This window comes from Ostrinia furnacalis, unplaced genomic scaffold, assembly GCF_004193835.3.
Source record: "Ostrinia furnacalis isolate ACB-3 unplaced genomic scaffold, ASM419383v2 OfSCF7522, whole genome shotgun sequence".
NCBI lineage: Eukaryota > Metazoa > Arthropoda > Insecta > Lepidoptera > Crambidae > Ostrinia > Ostrinia furnacalis.
Window position 1 is genome coordinate 52,081 of NW_021137761.1, and position 18,358 is coordinate 70,438.

Consider the following 18,358-nt stretch of genomic DNA (forward strand, 5'->3'; position numbering starts at 1 on the left):
ACCGGATCGCTTGTTCCGCTTTTTGCCATGTTGGAAACTTTATATAGTTGAACGATGGAGGCGCCCCCCTGTCAATGAGTTGGGTGGGACAGTAAGAATTTTGTATACAAACGATGTAGGTAAAGAAAACACCCTTACAAGCTGCAAAAGCTAAGATTTATAACACTTATTTTCTTTGCCAGCTAATATCAAAATAAAAAAAAATAATCAAAATGTGAAATTGACATCTGTCATTGTCAACATTGGCGTTTGTTGGTTTTTTACGCGAGGCGGACGATTGTTTGTAAATCGTATAATTTATTATACCCGTTCAGTAACTAAATACTGTTCACATTTTAAATAACCGAGACAAATAAACTTAATTAGTTCGTCGCATATTTATTATGGCAAATATGCGTTGCGCTATAACTACTTGCAAAATTTCATATCATAACAAACCACCGGGTGTTACATTTCATTCGTAAGTAAAACATTTGGATACAATATAACTTATTATCCATAGTAGAAATATATTCATGAAGCTTGCATCCCAATGTTTTCTAACCACAGCTTTGGAGTGCAATGATTGCACTGCAATCGTAAGCTGCAATAAATTTTCTGAAAGTGATGTACCTACAACTTGTTCAATTTATTTTACTGTTATTACATTTTTAGGTGTCCAACCTCCAGTGAAATGAGAAACAAATGGCTTATATTACTCAAGAATAAATGCACTTTACTTGATTGGGCCAAAAGTAAAATATGTTCAAAACATTTCGAAAACAAATATTTTGACTCTCAAAGAAGACTCAAGGAGAATGCTGTACCGACATTGTTCCAAAAACAGATTAAAGTAATTAAGGTATAAATTAGGAATTTAAACTTTGATTTATAAAGTATACATTTCATAATTTTTAACAAACCTGTATTGTCCTTTGTTATTTTCAGGAAGAATATGCTGCACAGTCAAGGATTGAAAGACTGATAAATAAACAAAGTCAATCAGAGCTTACTATTGGTGTGAAAAGTGCAATCAGTGAATTGCAGGAGCCAGATGATGTGAATGCTTACGTAACAGATGATTTAAAATGCAAAGCGGACGCACCTCAAGAAGTCGAACTGTGGCTCCTGGCCAAAAAACAGGACCACTTGATCACAAGGCTGATGGAACAAATTTCCCAGCACAAGAAGCATGTGGAGGTACTTCAAAAGAAAATGAATGAATCCAGATCATCCAAGAAAGAAATGGAATCAAATGTGGAGTCTTTAAAGTACATTGTAAAATGCCTTCAAGAAAAACATGCAACTCTTGAAGAACAAATAGAAATTTTGACTGCCGTAGAGTCCAGATAGCATGTAATACAAATACAAACATTATGATACGCATTTTACATTGTGTTGCCTGCTAGACTTAATAAGACATTTTGAAATAATAAAGGTGTTCTTTTATTTTTAAAATAATAAATAAATAAAATAAGACTAAATCTGATTTTGATAACTATTTATTAGAATTATTAATTAAAATGATATATTACAATATCAGTCTTAATTTATAAGCATTATGTTAGGGTCAGTTATAAAAATACATTCGAATTTCCATTTACTTAAAAATTAATAATAAATATCAGATTATACCTTAAATATTTAATTAATCTATTTTCTAAGTAATTGTTTCTCTAAAATTTCTCTCAACTTTCCTCTTTTATTAGTTTTGTCAGCCAAAGGTCTTCCTAAGGGTATAATTTCCATTTGTTGTAATCGTCTTCGGAACTTTTGATAGAATTCAAGGACACTAGGCTCAGCCCAGACATGTCGTGAATCAAAGTCCAGAACCCTCAATGTGTCTAGGCTTTGAGCTCTACTGAGTGCCACATAAGCCTGACCAGCCTCAAATATTTTGGACAATGACATTTCAACACAATCTAAAGTCAATCCTTGAGACTTGTGTATCGAAAAAGCCCATGCTAAATTCAGTGGTATTTGCCGACGACAAAGCAATGTTCCATTTGCATTTTTAACATACCACCGTTCAGTCCTAGCGGTATACTCTTTTTTATTTTTAAATCTTACAACAGGAAAGCCTTCTTCAAATTTAACCACGACTCCTCTGGCGCCATTCACTAAACCTGCATTTACGTTAATATTTTTAAGCAGCATCACTTGTGCACCAACTTTCAGAACCAATTTTGAAGGGGCTATGGTTTGCATATCTAGTACTTTAGTTGCATTATCACTGTCTTGAGATATAAATTCTTTAGTTTCGCCATGTAAGTCTTTTAATTTAGTATCATTTATTGTTTTAGAGTCATTTGTATGAGAACATAATATTGTTGCAAGGATACCATCACTCTCAATTTTCTGTCTGGCTGTTCCTAAGAGGCGGTCACTTATCTCTTTTGTCACTCGTCCGATTCTTATGCTATTCAGAATAGAAATAAATTCTTGATCTTTTTGTCTATGCACCTCCTTGAGTTCAAAACAAATTTCAATGCATTTGTCCCAGCATGGGGATTGGAAGCAGAATCGTTTTCCTGTCTTGCCTTTCTCAACAACTGGAGGTAATTGCAAGAAGTCTCCACAGAGTATGAGCTGTATTCCTCCAAAGGGTTTATCATTTTTTCTGACGTGACGTGCTACAGCCTCAAGTTTCTGAAACAAAAAATTTTAATGTAAGTTAAATGTTTTTTACTACAAAATATTTTGAATATTTTCCACCTTTTAATTTTTAGTATATTAATATGTACCTCAAAAAAAGTTCCATCGACCATGGAAATCTCATCAATAATGAGGTGCTTGCATTTCCTCCACTTTTGTGCTACAAGTGGTATCTTCATGGCCCTTTCACACAAATTATCCAGAGAACCACTGCCATCTCCAATGCCAGCGAAAGCATGAAGAGTTGTACCTCCTGTAAAATAAAACAATGTATAGTTATCATAATAACATACAAAATAGATATCAACATTTTATGTGTTGTAGTATGTAATTGAAATATCTGGTTTTTCACATACCAACGTGACAAGCTGCAACACCAGTGGAAGCTGTAGGCACAGTAACATCCGGAGGCAATGCAGCTACAATTCTCTTCAAAAGGAAACTTTTACCGGTGCCCGCAGAGCCCGTGAAAAATATGTTCTTGCCACTTAAACAAGCTTCCAATACTCTTTGTTGTTCAGCGTTCAAGGAACTAGTGGCAGTCAACGGTGACGGAGAATACAGCTTTTTAGGAGCCGGACCTCTGGTCATATCTTCAGCCTTCCGTTTCTTAGAAGGTGGCGAGGGAGTGGTCAATGTCGATTTAGGTATTTTCGTTTTGGCGCTATGTATATCTGCTATGGTCACTGGACTTATTTCTTCAAATGATTGTGCTTTTCCACTCAGCAATTTAGACCTCATAGACTGTTTTGAGGATGTCTGCTGCTGATCTTTATCACCAGTCATTTTCACAAATATCGTCCGCAGGAAGGAGACAAGATTTGTAGGGGGTGCGTTTGATACAAACAAAGTACAACCTACTTCCTGAAATTTTATGCTCGCTTTGCCTTCAGCCATGAACTTCTTGAACACATTGATGCCTTTCAAAGCTAATCTTATTGCAGCGTTTCTCTCACTGGATATTTCCATAAACATTTCTCTAAATTCGTTTCTAATCAAGCGAAGTGATGCAGTTTTGTAATTGACTTTTCTGATTATGGATCCTTGGGGGGTCATCCATTCAATATTAACAGCACACGACAAAAAAGATTCCCCGCCTTCCATGATTGTTTTAATTTATTATTTCATTTATATTATCGTTATTAAATAAAAATAATAGCACGCGCCAAAACTGTTACACCAAATCAAACGCAAAGTGACAGAATCAGAATTGACAGCAATGACAGCCCATGTCAGTAAAATAACTGAAAATAACCTTTGCTCTCAAATAGCAAAGGAATCAATACTTATTAGTTTTTATTTTTGTAACAGTTAATTTAAAAAATATTCAGAAAATATTGTGCTCTTCTCAGTAGTCGATTTGTTAGAAGGCTATTAATTACATAGATATAGACTGCTATGACTGCACACACCACAAAACAGCACATCAAAATATGTAACTTATGAAATTTCATGCCGCAAGTCCGAGTCGATGCGCTAGCTATACCGAAATATGGGCCAAGCACGGGTGGGAAAAGGAGGAGGATGGTGTTTTTCATCTTGTACAATTTCCCATAGTGTACTTGCGCCATCAAATTGCTATCGTATTTTCGCTCACCAGTAGGCGCCACTGGCGAGAGACAGGAGCGCCAACAGAACTAGTACAGGCACATAGGCGGTCTTATTGCTAGGAAGTGATCTCTTCTTGATAATCCCGAGCCTCATGGCCTGAGGACAGCTGACGTAGTACATTAATTTTAAAATACTAGGCAGGTTAGTAAGTATTTATTCTTATGGTAACTATAACACGCATGTAAGTAGGTACTACACTTTTACAAACAATCAAATAAATCAAATACCTAACTTACAAAACACAACTAAACCAATGAGCACCAACAAATTTCGTATTTAGCCTTTATTTCAATTTTATTTGGTCACCGGAGACAGGCTGTCATTTAGTAACGGGCAATAATTCATGTCGGGATCGTAAATGCGGCTAAAGATAAACAGACCGTCAGAACTAAACACAAATATACTATTATGCGTTGTACTGAACACTTTCTGATGGTAGTAAATACAGTTTACTTAACCATAATAATAGCCTTGAACGGACAAAGCTTGGAACTATTTACCTAATTAATTTCATATTTATGAATAGGTAGTCTAATCAAATTGATTCAAAAGATTCACCATTGTTCTTAGTGATTATTTTACGTACTTTGCCAATAAGATATACTTAGGCTAAGTCTTAAGTATCTACCTATAGGTACCTACCTGAAAAATGAACCGCTAAGAGATTGTAGGTAATCAAATGTTATAGTTGCGACGTGAGACTCAGAGGGGTAGAGATTTACCAATAAAGCAAGACGTAACATCAGAACCTAGTTCACTATAAATGCGGTGCTTGAATCGATGGTAACATGATCCCATAAGACAGTATTATTGCTGCTCTGAGGGGCTCTGTACTGAGAGGAACCTACATTCGCCATTTAGGAGATGACGCAACGCAACGGCACACCAGACAGCGAGATTTCTATACTTATGTAGGTAGACTACATTTCATAAGCCTGGTAGATGCCCATCGACAATTTATAAACTAGGTATGATGATCTCATCTTCTGACTTTAGTTTAGAATCGTGGATTTCAGTCTTAACACAAGGATGAGAAAATGTATAGGTAGGCTAGTTACCTACAAATTTTCCTAATCTTTTAATTAATTAGCACAATACACGACTTACTTGACTTAAGGTACATGTCCCCTATATGGGGCAGAGGGCGTCCACATCAGTCTTCCATCGCGTTCGGTCTTGAGCTTCGCGTTTGATCTCGCTCCAAGTCTTGCTGATTTTCTTCGTCTCGTCTGCTCCATATCTGTGTCTGTGTCTGCTACAGTGCGCCGCCAAGTTTCCTTGGGGCGACCATGTTTGCGCTCAAAGCTCAATTCATAGATAGGTGATTTTAATTCCCCAAACAATCAAGTAAATTGTTAGCAGCAGCTGTCGCAGTAAGCTACATGAAACTCGCCAGAAAAGAAAATGTTAACCAATTTTACCAACTCGTATCGTATTTAAAACTTTTGCATTAAGTACTTCAACAATATCTAAAAATAAAACGTACAAGTAGTGACACAAATCATCACACAGGATGGTGATTTTAAAATCGAAGAGCATCTCAAATGAACGGAAGCGCCCACTAAAGTTATCAACGCCACGTGCTTTCAAAGTAAATACGCTTATTTTCGCGATCATTTTGAACGTTTCGAGTGAGAGAATAAATCCTGGAGCCCACCTAAATAATATCTACACGAAAGTCATTATCCATAATAATGGGTGGCCTTATTTTGATATGATTTGAAACTGCGCTAAAAACTTTATGAAATTAAGAAATATTACAAAACTGTCAAATCCTCTTTTAATTTGAAAAGTGACCATTCTAATTAACAGTTTAAACTAATTAGAATAATTTATAATAAGTATAAGTAGCTGGCAGGCAAGTTAACTATATTAATGGTAGGTAAGTAACAAAAGTAGGAATTGCAAATACCATGCCAGTATTCCACCTGAAAGCAGGTAACATTAGTCAGAGCATCATCAAAGAACGATGTGTAATAATGACAAATCGTTTCCTAAATTCGACCACAGAAAGGAAACGGTGACTGGTTGTCTTAAAATAACTAGTACCTAGGCACCAGTACAGAATGAGGAGTTAGACTCATTTGTCAACGTACCAAGGAAATGACATGCACAAGGAATCTATACAGGAAACATCGCAGAACCAGCACATGACAGAATTAGCAAGCCCCCATGCGTTTGCGCAGGCTAGCGGACTCCGGCAAATACGTCGTAAAACCGACGACGGCAATATAGGCAAATAAGTGTCGCTAAACGTCCTTTATGTCTGCCCGACTTTAATGTGTTTGGAAAACGGCACACGTGTGATCTCATTGATATTCCTGATAAAGGTGTCCTAGTATGACTTCTGTCAAGACATTTACTACCGCTTCTGTGGTCTAGTTCTTAAGACCACAGTCAAGCCTTTCGGCTTGATCATCACTTTCCTTCCATCAGGTGAGATGCAGGCCAAGAGCTTCTCCGTTGTAAATAAAAAAAGTAATATAACGATTTGATAGAGCAGCTTCTTTTGATTTTCCTCAACCACACAGTAAGGTGTTTATATACGTAATAAACGTAAAGCATTTATACGTAAACACCAGATTCTGCTTTTTGCCCTTTTTGGTCTTCCTGAAAGTAAAGCGCGTCATCACAATAAATTAATTTCTGCTCATAATGGAAACCGTTTATAGTTTAGTTTTTACTTTGGCCAATCGAGCACACGAATGCGTAGTTTATTTAAATGAACAAAATGCAATGTTGATGCTGTCAGAACGTAATTAGTTGGCTTGGCGTAGTTCCGAGTAGGTAGCCCGAGGGCGGGTTACGTTACGGGGCGTTCCTGAAACAAAACAGTTCATGTGAACTGTACCGGTCAATACCGATTAGGGTGAGCATGAAGAAGAAGTCTTTGGGACATAATTATCATTTCCAATCATCAAACCGCCAGGATTAAGAATAAGACTTTAAAATCTCTTTAGTTACCTACATTTCCCAACGTAAACCATCGTGCCTTAGGAACAATAAAAACAGCGCATTTGCATTATAATTGGATTGCGTGCGTTGCTTTCCCCTCGTAAAAACCAAACAATCTTCTGAAGTCTAAAGTCCTATAACGACCGGTCATGCGCTGCCCGCATCCAGGTTGTCGTTGTGGAAATCTTTGGGGGAGGCCTTTGTCCAGCAGTGGACGTCATTTGGCTGAAACGACGACACCCACATTTTCATCCTGAAATTAGAGTAAGTCAGTTAGGTAATTTATGTGGGGGTGTGTAAGAGTGCTCCTCCTATAGCAACCTACTAAAAATTCAATTTTATGAAATATCTGAAACAATGAGTTGTCCATTAGGACTGTCTTGCAATTTCTATAAGTCGTGGAGACAGCTTTGGGGCGTCAGAGTCGACGGCGCGGAGTAAGTAAACGCCACACATGGGACGCATCTGCGCGCTCGCTGGAGGTATACCACTGGGCCGTAGTTATAACGCAAATCCAGTATTGGAACACAGTTTAGGCGGCAGATAATATTATGTTTGCATTTTAAATACAGAGTTCAGTCGATTAAATAAAACGATACAAAATATTTATAGTTACCTACTTAACGAAAAAAATAAATAATAATATTAAATGGTAGGTACTTACTTACTTAGACCGATTGTGCGGATCCTTGGGAACAAATTAACACATTTATTTATAATTGAGTAAAACTCCAGACAAAAAACGAAAAAAATCACATCATTATAGCCCTGAACATAGAAAAGAATAGAATAGAAAAATCTTTATTAGACACAAAAACAAAAAGAATATCTGGCAGTTTATGAGATTTCAAATTTTTTTTAAATTAAAGTCATATAATCATCATCATCATCATTATTTCAACCATTGGACGTCCACTGCTGAACATAGGTAGGCTGGTCTGAAGTGGAGGCCGGAAAACGCAGCGTGGGACGTCCACCCACAAGGTGGACCGATAACATCATCGACGATAACCAATCTATCAACATGGAAATCAAATATACATAACACAATCAATCATATTATAAAATATAACATGAAAATATCAAATAAAAAGGATTGAAGGACTAGTCGAGTCATGAGGTTTCTATGCCATACAAAATTTAAAAACTGTTTTTACAGCTCATACCTACAACATTTTGACAATTGATTGGTAGTTTTAAATACCTACTTACTTATCCCATTTTTGCTCAATCTTAAGCTTTTATCTAGTTACTCTCGGATTTATCTAGAAAAACATAATTTCATTATGCTTCGTGGAGGTCATCCTCTATTTTCAACTGCGCAAAAAATAATTAGCAATGTTGATAATACGTAAAAAAACTAGCACAATAGCGATTAAGAGAATACATGTTTCAACAAGTGTCGATACTTTCTATTCAAAATATTGCAGGTGTTCAAAAATGATTATTAGTACAGTGGGAATTTGTGATCTGTGCTTTCGTAGACAATGGCCGTTATCAGCGCGGGCGCAGGTATCGGCGCTGAACGAGGATCGGGCTATAGATCAGGCACACGTGTGACGTATTTTCCTTTAAACGCAGCTGCGTAGGTCTCCACAGATGTTTTATGGCAGCGAGCATTTCCAAGACGCTTTATTATTTATTACGATATTGCCGTTTAGAACCTAATCTTCGTTTTTATTATGCAGAGAAACAATGGTCATCGTCGGGCAATGGGTATTTTTGGCACATGGCTAGCAGATGTGCGCTTCGCTCGTGGGAATCAGTTTTCTCCAATTGTTTTATTGCTTGACCTAAGATTTTTGACTGAGTGAGTAACCAGCTATTTTGTTTGTTACTTCCTCAGTTCCCAGGGAACTGCAAGTTCAGTTAAAACGTTTGGTCGTAAAGCAATTTTGGTTTATTAGGTGTCCTACCTACCAAACAAAATGAATTGTAATTGATAAGACGAAGGTTTAAAATAAGATAAGAGGATCAATTTTTTTACTCAAGTATAAATGTTACGGTCAATGTGATAATTATGTGAAAATTATGAATAAGTAATCGCCGGTTATTATGAATTTCGTGATACCTCGTGATATGGTAAATGTGATTAATCTGAGATCATTTATGTGTGTATAAAACTAAATAGGCGGCTTAGGGGTGGCCCAAGGGCCACCCCCGCCGCACCTTAACCTATTTTTCACTTTAAATCAAAACAATGTGTTATAGGCATTATGGCAAAGTAATGTTACGCAAGAAACAGTCCAAACTCATTTGGCAAATTATATTAATTTAGGATATACCTAAAAACGTTCAAAATGTGAGGCTGTACATGAGCGCTGTACATGAGCCGGTGTTCTTTTTTATGATATTTGTTAGTATTTTAAGGTTAATTTATGAAATAATCACTGATAAATGTGATTAATTTATCACTTTTACCTCGCCTGTCGGTAATTATTCATAATAACCGGCGATTATTCATAATTTTCAATTTATCACATTAACCGTAACATAAATACTATAATAAGCTCTCAAGCACGATTAACTTACCTACTAACTTTATGTAATATCTTCATCTTTATTATTGGTACCTACTCATGAAATAAAATGTGGAAGCTCTGCTGTCTGAAAACGTCCGATTGACAATGGGCGTGTGTTACCTACATGCGTAGGCGCAGGTAGACGCGTGATTCGCGAAGCAATTTGATAGGGGGAGGGGCTTGTTGATTCATAGCCAGAACTACACGCGGGTCCAAGACTATAAAGCACTTATCTTTACAGGAATAAAAGTTACTAATTTACCTACTATGTATTAGAGTCAAGGTTTGGAATGAACGTGACAATAAATGAATCAAGATTCAAGATCAACTCTGATCGATATTATTGTGACAAATCGGGAAAGATTCACGATATTAGCTTCTCTTTCAAAATACCGCAGTTTTGAAGTGCAGTTTATTGCAATCTTCAACCACCCATACCACTTCAATAAAGTGAAAATTGTCATATCCTCACTTAAAACTCCTCGTTATCTAAAGCAGGTGTCACCTAAACAAAAACAGTTCAAAAATATACCGCGAAGCTGTAAAACTCTTAACAAAATAAACCACATGGCGTTAACCTTCATTTCGGAGTTCGAACATCTGTATGGTTGCAATGAGTTGACAAAGTTTATCTTGCTTGCCACCATATTATAAGTAGGTATTGTAATGTGTTAGTTAATATTCACTCATAATATTGAAACTCCTGACTTTTAATTGGAGTGGGTATGTCGCTTTTACGCATTGTTATGTTCTGGTAGTAGAAAGTAAGATAGCCAGTACACCTGTAGTTGAGGATTCCGGGTGAAGCCCGCTTCCACCTTCGTCCTGATCTTCACTTTCCATCAGGAGAGATGCAACCCAAGAGCTTGAAAATCTTAGAGATTGTGAACTTTTTGTGAGTGGACTTTTCAATCGGCGTAATGTCTTTTTTAAACCACAATGGAGAAACTCCGCATAGAGATTAGAGAATGGCCAATAAAATTTTATACTGAAATTCTTGTAAAGTTTGATAATTTTGAATTGACAGCCTTGGGATAAACTAATCCACGACACGACACGAAACGTTAGTATAAAAAATGCCTCAATATGCCTTCATAACTACCTACATATAGGTTTTATAGAAGCTACTCATCTGGATTAGATCACCATGACACTACGCAGACAGCAAACATTGTTATTGAGATAAAACTATCAAATATTTATATTATAGCCTGTAAAGGAGCATCGGTTGCCGGTGGCTGCGTGGGAGCGACGTGCCCTTTTGTGTCATGGCTTAGGATATTTTTAGTTAGAGATCTAGGCGACAAAAGGCATAAGTACTTAAACACAAAGGAGCTCTCGTAATTTGCGAAGCGACGTGCTAGATGCACGATAATTGCGAACTCTAGATGCACAATACCTCACGATACTCACTTCAAATTAATAGTCTGAAAATTTAAAATTAATAGACCTACTTTATCCTAAAGGAATATCGTTCCTAGGTTCCTAAATAGGTACCAAAAACGGATATTGAGACTTGCAAATCTTCGAAGAGTTTTTTTTTTCATGCGTAGACCTAATTGTAGTACAAGAAACTTTTATTCATACGTTAGGGTCGATAGTTTAAGGAATCCTCTATAAAATGAAACAAAAGACAACGACAAAAACATGGAAGACAAAAATTGCATAGCTCTATCCCTGTCGCTCTCAAAAGGGTCTGCAAGGGCACCAACAGAAGGCGTCTTCTTGGGAGGGGCCGTCTTTGGAAAAAGAAATCGCCATTGTTGTTTTTTGTTCATGACAGTAATAATGGAAGTAAATACCGTACAAGAATTGGTCAACTGTGGCACGAGCTTAGTTTGCAACAGCCTATCATTACGTCAGCGCACGCGGCCAGAACAAACAAGATGAGCTATGAAACCTGTGACAACAAGCTACCAGTAATAAAACTAGAAGACACCACATATCTACAAGAAGATAAGCAGTATTACTTGCAACCGACGCAAGTGGAAATAACCAGTGAATTCTCGCATATAACTCCTCCACCGCCAACGCTTCTCAGTGAATTGACCAGTAGCTCCGATCAGCCGTTTTATCAACCCTGGTCATCCAACTTAACAATCAATAGCATACCACAAAATAACCAGCAGATCCAATATGCGCTTATTCCACAATACCAAAATAATTTACCAGAACAACTAGAAAATGGAACTTTTCAAGACAATTTAAGCCATAACAACTATAATGTAGATGGTGACAATAATCTGGGACTGGAGGCAGATAACAGTATACCAAAAAAAGAAGCCAATTGTGAAACTGAAAAACTGAAGACCTGGAGACTCCCGCCAAAATCGAACAAAGTCTGCAACGAAGAAGTGGAAGAATTGCGTATACAGCGACTAACGGCAAATGAGCGCGAACGTCATCGAACGTACAATTTGAACGAAGCCTTTGCCACTCTGAGGAGAATTATCCCACTGATGCCGACCAACAAACTCACCAAGATGCAAATTCTGGAGCTAGCGAAGCGGTACATTGAGTTCTTGTGCTATATGCTAAGTAAGCCGGGTACTGGAGACAAGCATGTAAAAGATACACAGGCCAGGCTAAACCATGCATTCACGATGAGGAGACTGGAAAGAAATCCTATGTGAAAGATATTTTAGAGTTTTCTACAGCATTTATGCGTTTCATGTATAAAACAATGTATTTTCTTTGTGAACTTAGTTTCATGTTTGTGTTATGTAACCAAAATTATACATGAAGGTGTTATTTAATTTTAGAAGACCGCTAGCAAATGTGTTTTTTAAAGAAGTTAAATAAGTATTTAGAAGTTTGAAAAAAATAATAGGCTATTAAAAATTCAATTTCTCATAACTCATGTTTTCATCTAACCACATTATCCTGTTATTTTTTTATTACTGATCTATTTAAATTATTACTGAAGTCAATTCTTCTTGTAACCATAGTCCGGCGAAACAGAGTAATTACCTTATGCCATAATGTAAATAATAACATTTTCTCAAATAGTTAATAATAATTCGTAAGTTCGTAACACGATTTCCCTAACTACCTATTTAATTTTTGGCGGATTTCTGAGAAACATCTGCGCAATTACTAATAGGTGAGTCATACTTATGGATAGGTGCTTCGTTATCTAAAGTAGGTGTCACTTACTCGACAAAAAGTCAAAAATATACCACAGGGCCGTAAAACTCTTAACAAAATAAACCGCACGGCGTTAATCCTATAGTTCGAACATCTGTACGCAACCCGAGGGGATGACGTTTACTTATCTCTTACATTAACACAGATTAACGAAGATTTTAACTAACAACACCCCATTGGGATAAACCAATTCAGTTTCAGATTAACGCTGGAGGAATTTGAAATCTCTTTGTTTGACATTATTTCTTAAGATGGCACTGTTATGGCAAGATTTGATTGATGAATGATTTCAGGGTCTCGTATAGGTACCTAATCTAAAGTCAAGTTAAACTTATGAAATTCAACTGATAACAGAACACAAATTGTATAGAACTTGTGGTTAGAGGTATCATTATAAAACTTAGCAATTGGTTAATTTAACTACGGATAACAAAACAGGCTTACATTAAACCTAGGTATTAGTTTTTCTCTGATAAAGATAAAAAATGTTTTCAGATTTCCGAAATGTAATTAAAAGTAATTTCTATCATACTTCAACACTTTAGTCCTCATACCATGCCATAGAATACCAATAATTTAAGCTTGGAATATTTTTAGACAATGATTAATGAAGCTATTAATAAATATTAACGGCTTCATCACCGCTGTGGTAAATTTTCCAAAAATAAATTATTACTGAGCTAACATTAAAAGAAAAGAATGCTAACGCGTCGCCAAAAAATACGAATAAGATGCAATACCTAACTCTGAGTTTTGAGATTAGTGAATATGTTTATAAGTATAACAAAAAATTCAATAACTGCTCCCATATTCCAAAAGGAGCCATAAACCCATCCCATGAGACCGTAACACTGTACAGACACGCCATTGCTATCGTTGTTATTAGAGATGAATATCAAATATTTATATTATAGGCTGCAAAGGATCACCGGCGGCGGCGTGGGAGCGACTCCTGTTGCGTCACGGGTATTTTTAGGAGGCGACAGGACGACGCGACTGCACAAAAACTTATAACCACCCTCGGCGCCGAATCTCGAGTACAGTGAAATTTTATTAGCATTTCTGGTTCGATTTTATTAGCGACATTTTAAGTGCCGTCTGACGGCCCAAATTCTAAGAATATTTATAGAGCTATGCACGAAAGTTTTACTGCATTTTAACAGGAAAAACATTATCGGCTCATGCAGGATTCTATACGGAATGGATAAATGAAGTAAAGGCGCAAGATTATGTTGCATCTTCAACATCTCGCACAGGATGCGTGACCAACGAAGCGATCGGCCATGGCCGCCAAACGTAGGCACTAGGCACATATTATACCTACGTTGTGTACGAGCGGTAAATAGGATCGGTTCATGAAATGATGGACAAGACACAAAAACAATCAGCGCGGATATCTCCGTCTCTGTCTCGCACAGGGCAGGAGGCGGCGCGCTGGGAGGCGCAACGGAGCGGTGGAAATGGTTATTTTTTGTATCTTGTCAATGAAGGGACGGGTAGGGGCGGGCGCGCAGGACTCGGGCCCAGTCCGCGGCTGCAGTCCGACTGCGCTGATCATCGCGCTCATGTCTCTCGACGCGCGTTCGCAGGATGAACTACGAGGCTTGTGAAAGTACACCGGTGCCGATAAAACGCGAGGCCGAGTACCCGGACGATGAGGAGCAGTACTACGGCTATACGCCGGTGGAGGTGGACGGCCACGCCGAGCTGTCGGCGTTTGCGCCCTCGTCACCGACGCGGCTCATGGACCTGAGCAACGGCTCGGAGCGTCCGCCGCAGCCCTGGCCCGCCAACATCTCCTTCGACAGCGAGGAGCGAGACTATCAACATCCCTACCCGTCCTACGACCAGCAGTACCAGAGGAATTCCCTGGAGCGCCAGTTCCATAGGAATTTCTATTTCGACGACTCAAATTCACAGGACCGACTCCGAAATTATTACGATAGTGAGACGCCGAAGCTGGGGGAGGGGTACCGTAATACCTCGACAGATGATCAGTCGAATGTGGAAACGGAGGAGCAGAGGAGATCGCGGAAGCGTTCGAAGTCGTCGAGGAAGAAGGCTCAGAGCTACGAGGAGATGCAGGTGCAGCGGGTGATGGCGAACGTAAGGGAGCGACAGCGAACTCAGAGTTTGAACGAGGCGTTTGCGAGTTTGCGGCAGATCATTCCGTCGCTGCCGAGTGATAAGCTGTCGAAGATTCAGACGCTTCAGCTGGCGACGCGGTACATCGAGTTCCTGTATCAGATCCTGTCTAGTGGCGAGACGGCCAGCGACAGCGGCAGCGACGCCGGGAGCGACCACGGCAAGTACCTAGCCCAGGACAAGCTCAGCTACGCCTTCTCCGTCTGGAGGATGGAGGGCGAGTGGACCAATGGACAAACGTGACAGTGTAAACCACCGTGAAAAGACGCTTTAAATATTCCATTTTTGTAAACATTTCTAAATAAGCTAGCGTAAGTTAGACGTAGTTTTAAATTGAAAGTATCGTAAAAATTGCAAACATGTGATAGTTAATTTAGTAGGCCTTAAAATAATTTAACCTGTATATTTTTAAATCTCTTATAAATAATTAATGATCTTAAATATATAAAAGGAGAAACTGACTGACTGACTGACAGATCAACGCACAGCCTAAACGGCTAAACGTAGGCACTTGAAATTTGGAAGGGACGTAGCTTAGGTACCGTAGAGGTGCACTAAGAAAGGAATTCCCGAAATTCCCACGGGAACGGGAATTAGCGGGAAAAACGGGATTCACGCGTACGAAGTCGCGGGCGGCCGCTAGTCCTTACATATACGAAAAATTTAAGTTTAGTAATTCAAGTGAATACGGCTACCTACCAAAAATAATAGAAAAAATGTGGCATTCACATTATATTTTATACCATAAGTGTTAATTGTTATCAATTTACAATATAAACAAAAATAAATTTATTTTTCAAAAATTTACTGCATTTTGATTTGTAAAGAAAAACTAAAAATCTCGTTGTTTAAATTTTATTGCGTAAACTAAGTACATAATATTTACATGGCTTTGATTTCAATTATAAAATAAACACAATACAAAAACGTAATAGGACGTAAAATCTATTTACAGTAACACTTTTCACAGTCACAGACTCACAGTAGCGTATTAAACGCTTACAGATCTAAATAAGTATTTGTCAACACTGTTTGGTCACATTCCGGAATTAACCTTCATAATTATAAGCTTAAAATGATACTCAGCAACACACAGCCCGTGCTAAAGGATATTAAAATAAAAAATTGTAGGTACAAGTTAAAATGTTCAAAAATAGTATACCCAGTACCCACCCATATTAGGATATGAATGCGACACGACGCTTAAAACTTAACTAATTCGCAAACATAGAGTAAAGCCTTTCATTGGTTGAATTTGAATATTTAGTCAGAGCTGACCGGCGAACTTCGTACCGCCTATGTTCATCAGAAATAATGTAGAAATCGAATGGTGAAAGAATTTTTCAAATCGGTTCACTAGTTTCGGAGCCTATTCAATACAAACAAACAACAAATCATTCCTTTATAACACTAGTGTAGCCAATCACAGGAAAAACAATCTAATTCAGGGTGTCCACTGCAAATGTTCAAAAAAATTCCCTGACTTTTCCCTGACTTTCCCTGACAATTTTTTCAAAATTCCCTGACCAACTATGTATACAACGTGTCCCAAAATTCAAGGATAAGCCGACGCCACAGGACTTTAGGAAAAATAAGGAAAAAAAAATATCTCAATTATTTTTAACTTACACAATAAATTATGAAATTCAACGAAAATTGACACCCCATATGATATTTTACATTACCACGACCACAATTTTTCAATTATTCCTGGTTTTCTGTTTATATCGGCAACTTAAGTAGTGCTGCTGTTCACCCCAACTCTTAAAACCCCCAGAACCCTTGCAGTTTTTACAAAAAAGTTAATCAAAATATTTTATTTCCTTAAAATTTTGAACGATTTTTACTTTCACTCCACTTTGACTCATCGTTTTGTAAAAAAAAAGTATGAACACTACTGCGGCAAGTTTTTTTAAAGTTGACGCAACTATCCAAGATTCCAAAATGGTACTCTAAGAAACCTAGTCGCAAAAAAGATATGCGTACCATTTTTACAAGCACTTCGCTTGTTAGTAGTATGGGATAAATCTTACAACTGAATTTAAAACCAGTTCTCCTTAATCAATTGAGCTGAAATTTGGTATACTTGTGTAAGTACGATGACAATGCAATATTATGGTACCATTGAGCTGGATGGAGTCAGAGTCAGAGAGACATTGAGATAGGAACTCTTAACGAAACGGCGGAATTGCATCTAGTTTGGGTTCGTTGGACTTGTCTTTTCGAGCACTATAGTGCTAGATGATGTCCAGGGTCCTGATGATGAAGTCAAGAGGTGGCAGGAGCTGGCCATAGGAAGTCCTAAACGAAACGGCGGAAGCTTATCGAGTTTGGGTTCGTTGGATTTGTCTTCCCGAGCACTTAGGCCATGAGATTGAGAAACAACTAAAAAGTTTAAAATAAAGTTNACCATCCTTTTCTCGAATTCAGGCCATTTTCGACCGCCTGTAACTTCGTTGTGGATAAAACTAGAAGGCTGAATTTTCATTAGCTATGCAGGCATTATAAAGACACAGTATATTTAAAATTTCATTCAATTTGAACCAGTAGTTTAAGAATTATAACGGGTCAAAGTTACTTAATTTTGTCACTCACTGACTGACTGACTGACTGACTCACCGATCATCAAAATTCTAAGGCACTTCTAGCAGACCTAGAAGCTTCAAATTTGGAATATAAGTAGTGTTTGGTGTATGAATCAAGGAAAAACTAAAATATTTGGGGGCACGGTAGTGCAACCGCCAAGTCGAGCAAAATTTTTCAATTTCGGTCCAGTTTTCTAGATACATAACAGCTGTCTATAAAATACAAAAAGAAATGAGATCCCATCAAAAACAATACTTGTCAAAAAAACCAAGTCTCGCAACTCAGTTGTTCTACGGTAAAAAGTTGTGAGATTATTTAGTGCGATGGCCAAGTCAATAATTTATGTAAAACGTTAAAGATTTCCTGGCCTGGACTTGGTATTACATGGATCTCACAACTTTTTACCGTAGAACAACTGAGTTGCGAGACTTGGTTTTTTTGACAATATCATTTTACTGAAACAAAAAAGTATAACTATTAAAACAAAAAGGAGTAATCTAGTTATGACAAAAAAAATCATAACATAGATCTCTCTAATCCTTAAAAAAACTATATGAAAGTAATCTAATTATGAACAAAATTATGTCATAATTTAGATCAATCCACTTCATTAGATAAAAAACTAAAAAGGAGTAATATAATTATGACTAAAAACAAAGTCATAATGTAGATCACTCCAAACCTGAAAAAAAATGCTTCGATAGTCAAGATCAAAGGTCTTTCTAGAGCATAAATTAATTAAATCCCTCATTTTACAA

At 37.5% G+C, this 18,358-nt stretch overlaps 4 protein-coding genes across 4 annotated transcripts; 3 read left to right on the forward strand and 1 right to left on the reverse strand.

Moving 5' to 3' along the window:
• Nucleotides 1-253: 253 nt before the first annotated feature.
• Nucleotides 254-1,335, forward strand: LOC114364983 (THAP domain-containing protein 6-like). Its single transcript, XM_028321368.1, has 3 exons — nucleotides 254-460; nucleotides 655-841; nucleotides 928-1,335. Exons 1-3 carry the CDS (start codon nucleotides 384-386, stop codon nucleotides 1,330-1,332), a joined length of 669 nt encoding a protein of 222 aa, XP_028177169.1. The 5' UTR covers nucleotides 254-383; the 3' UTR covers nucleotides 1,333-1,335.
• Nucleotides 1,336-1,463: 128 nt separating this feature from the next.
• On the reverse strand, nucleotides 1,464-3,831 carry Pif1 (Pif1 DNA helicase). Its single transcript, XM_028321367.1, has 3 exons — nucleotides 2,991-3,831; nucleotides 2,724-2,887; nucleotides 1,464-2,628 (listed from the first exon to the last, which is right to left on the reverse strand). The coding sequence occupies exons 1-3, from the start codon at nucleotides 3,736-3,738 to the stop codon at nucleotides 1,633-1,635; spliced, it is 1,908 nt and encodes a 635-aa protein (XP_028177168.1). The 5' UTR covers nucleotides 3,739-3,831; the 3' UTR covers nucleotides 1,464-1,632.
• Nucleotides 3,832-11,487: 7,656 nt separating this feature from the next.
• On the forward strand, nucleotides 11,488-12,541 carry LOC114364981 (twist-related protein 1-like). The gene has a single exon (XM_028321366.1). The coding sequence runs from the start codon at nucleotides 11,609-11,611 to the stop codon at nucleotides 12,353-12,355; it is 747 nt and encodes a 248-aa protein (XP_028177167.1). The 5' UTR covers nucleotides 11,488-11,608; the 3' UTR covers nucleotides 12,356-12,541.
• A 1,820-nt stretch (nucleotides 12,542-14,361) lies between these two features.
• On the forward strand, nucleotides 14,362-15,390 carry LOC114364984 (twist-related protein-like). Its single transcript, XM_028321369.1, has one exon. It carries the CDS (start codon nucleotides 14,460-14,462, stop codon nucleotides 15,255-15,257), a length of 798 nt encoding a protein of 265 aa, XP_028177170.1. The 5' UTR covers nucleotides 14,362-14,459; the 3' UTR covers nucleotides 15,258-15,390.
• The last annotated feature ends 2,968 nt before the right edge of the window (nucleotides 15,391-18,358 follow it).

What these genes read in the sequence shown, in the direction of transcription:
- LOC114364984 (XM_028321369.1), top strand. Translation starts at nt 14,460, where the DNA reads ATGAACTACGAGGCTTGTGAAAGTACACCGGTGCCGATAAAACGCGAG.
- Pif1 (XM_028321367.1), bottom strand. Translation starts at nt 3,738, where the DNA reads ATGGAAGGCGGGGAATCTTTTTTGTCGTGTGCTGTTAATATTGAATGG. An exon ending in TGTTGCAGCTTGTCACGTTG is followed by an intron (nt 2,888 to 2,990) that starts GTATGTGAAAAA and finishes TTTATTTTACAG; the next exon opens with GAGGTACAACTCTTCATGCT. An exon ending in TCGATGGAACTTTTTTTGAG is followed by an intron (nt 2,629 to 2,723) that starts GTACATATTAAT and finishes TTTTTGTTTCAG; the next exon opens with AAACTTGAGGCTGTAGCACG.
- LOC114364983 (XM_028321368.1), top strand. Translation starts at nt 384, where the DNA reads ATGGCAAATATGCGTTGCGCTATAACTACTTGCAAAATTTCATATCAT. An exon ending in CCGGGTGTTACATTTCATTC is followed by an intron (nt 461 to 654) that starts GTAAGTAAAACA and finishes TTACATTTTTAG; the next exon opens with GTGTCCAACCTCCAGTGAAA. An exon ending in AACAGATTAAAGTAATTAAG is followed by an intron (nt 842 to 927) that starts GTATAAATTAGG and finishes TGTTATTTTCAG; the next exon opens with GAAGAATATGCTGCACAGTC.
- LOC114364981 (XM_028321366.1), top strand. Translation starts at nt 11,609, where the DNA reads ATGAGCTATGAAACCTGTGACAACAAGCTACCAGTAATAAAACTAGAA.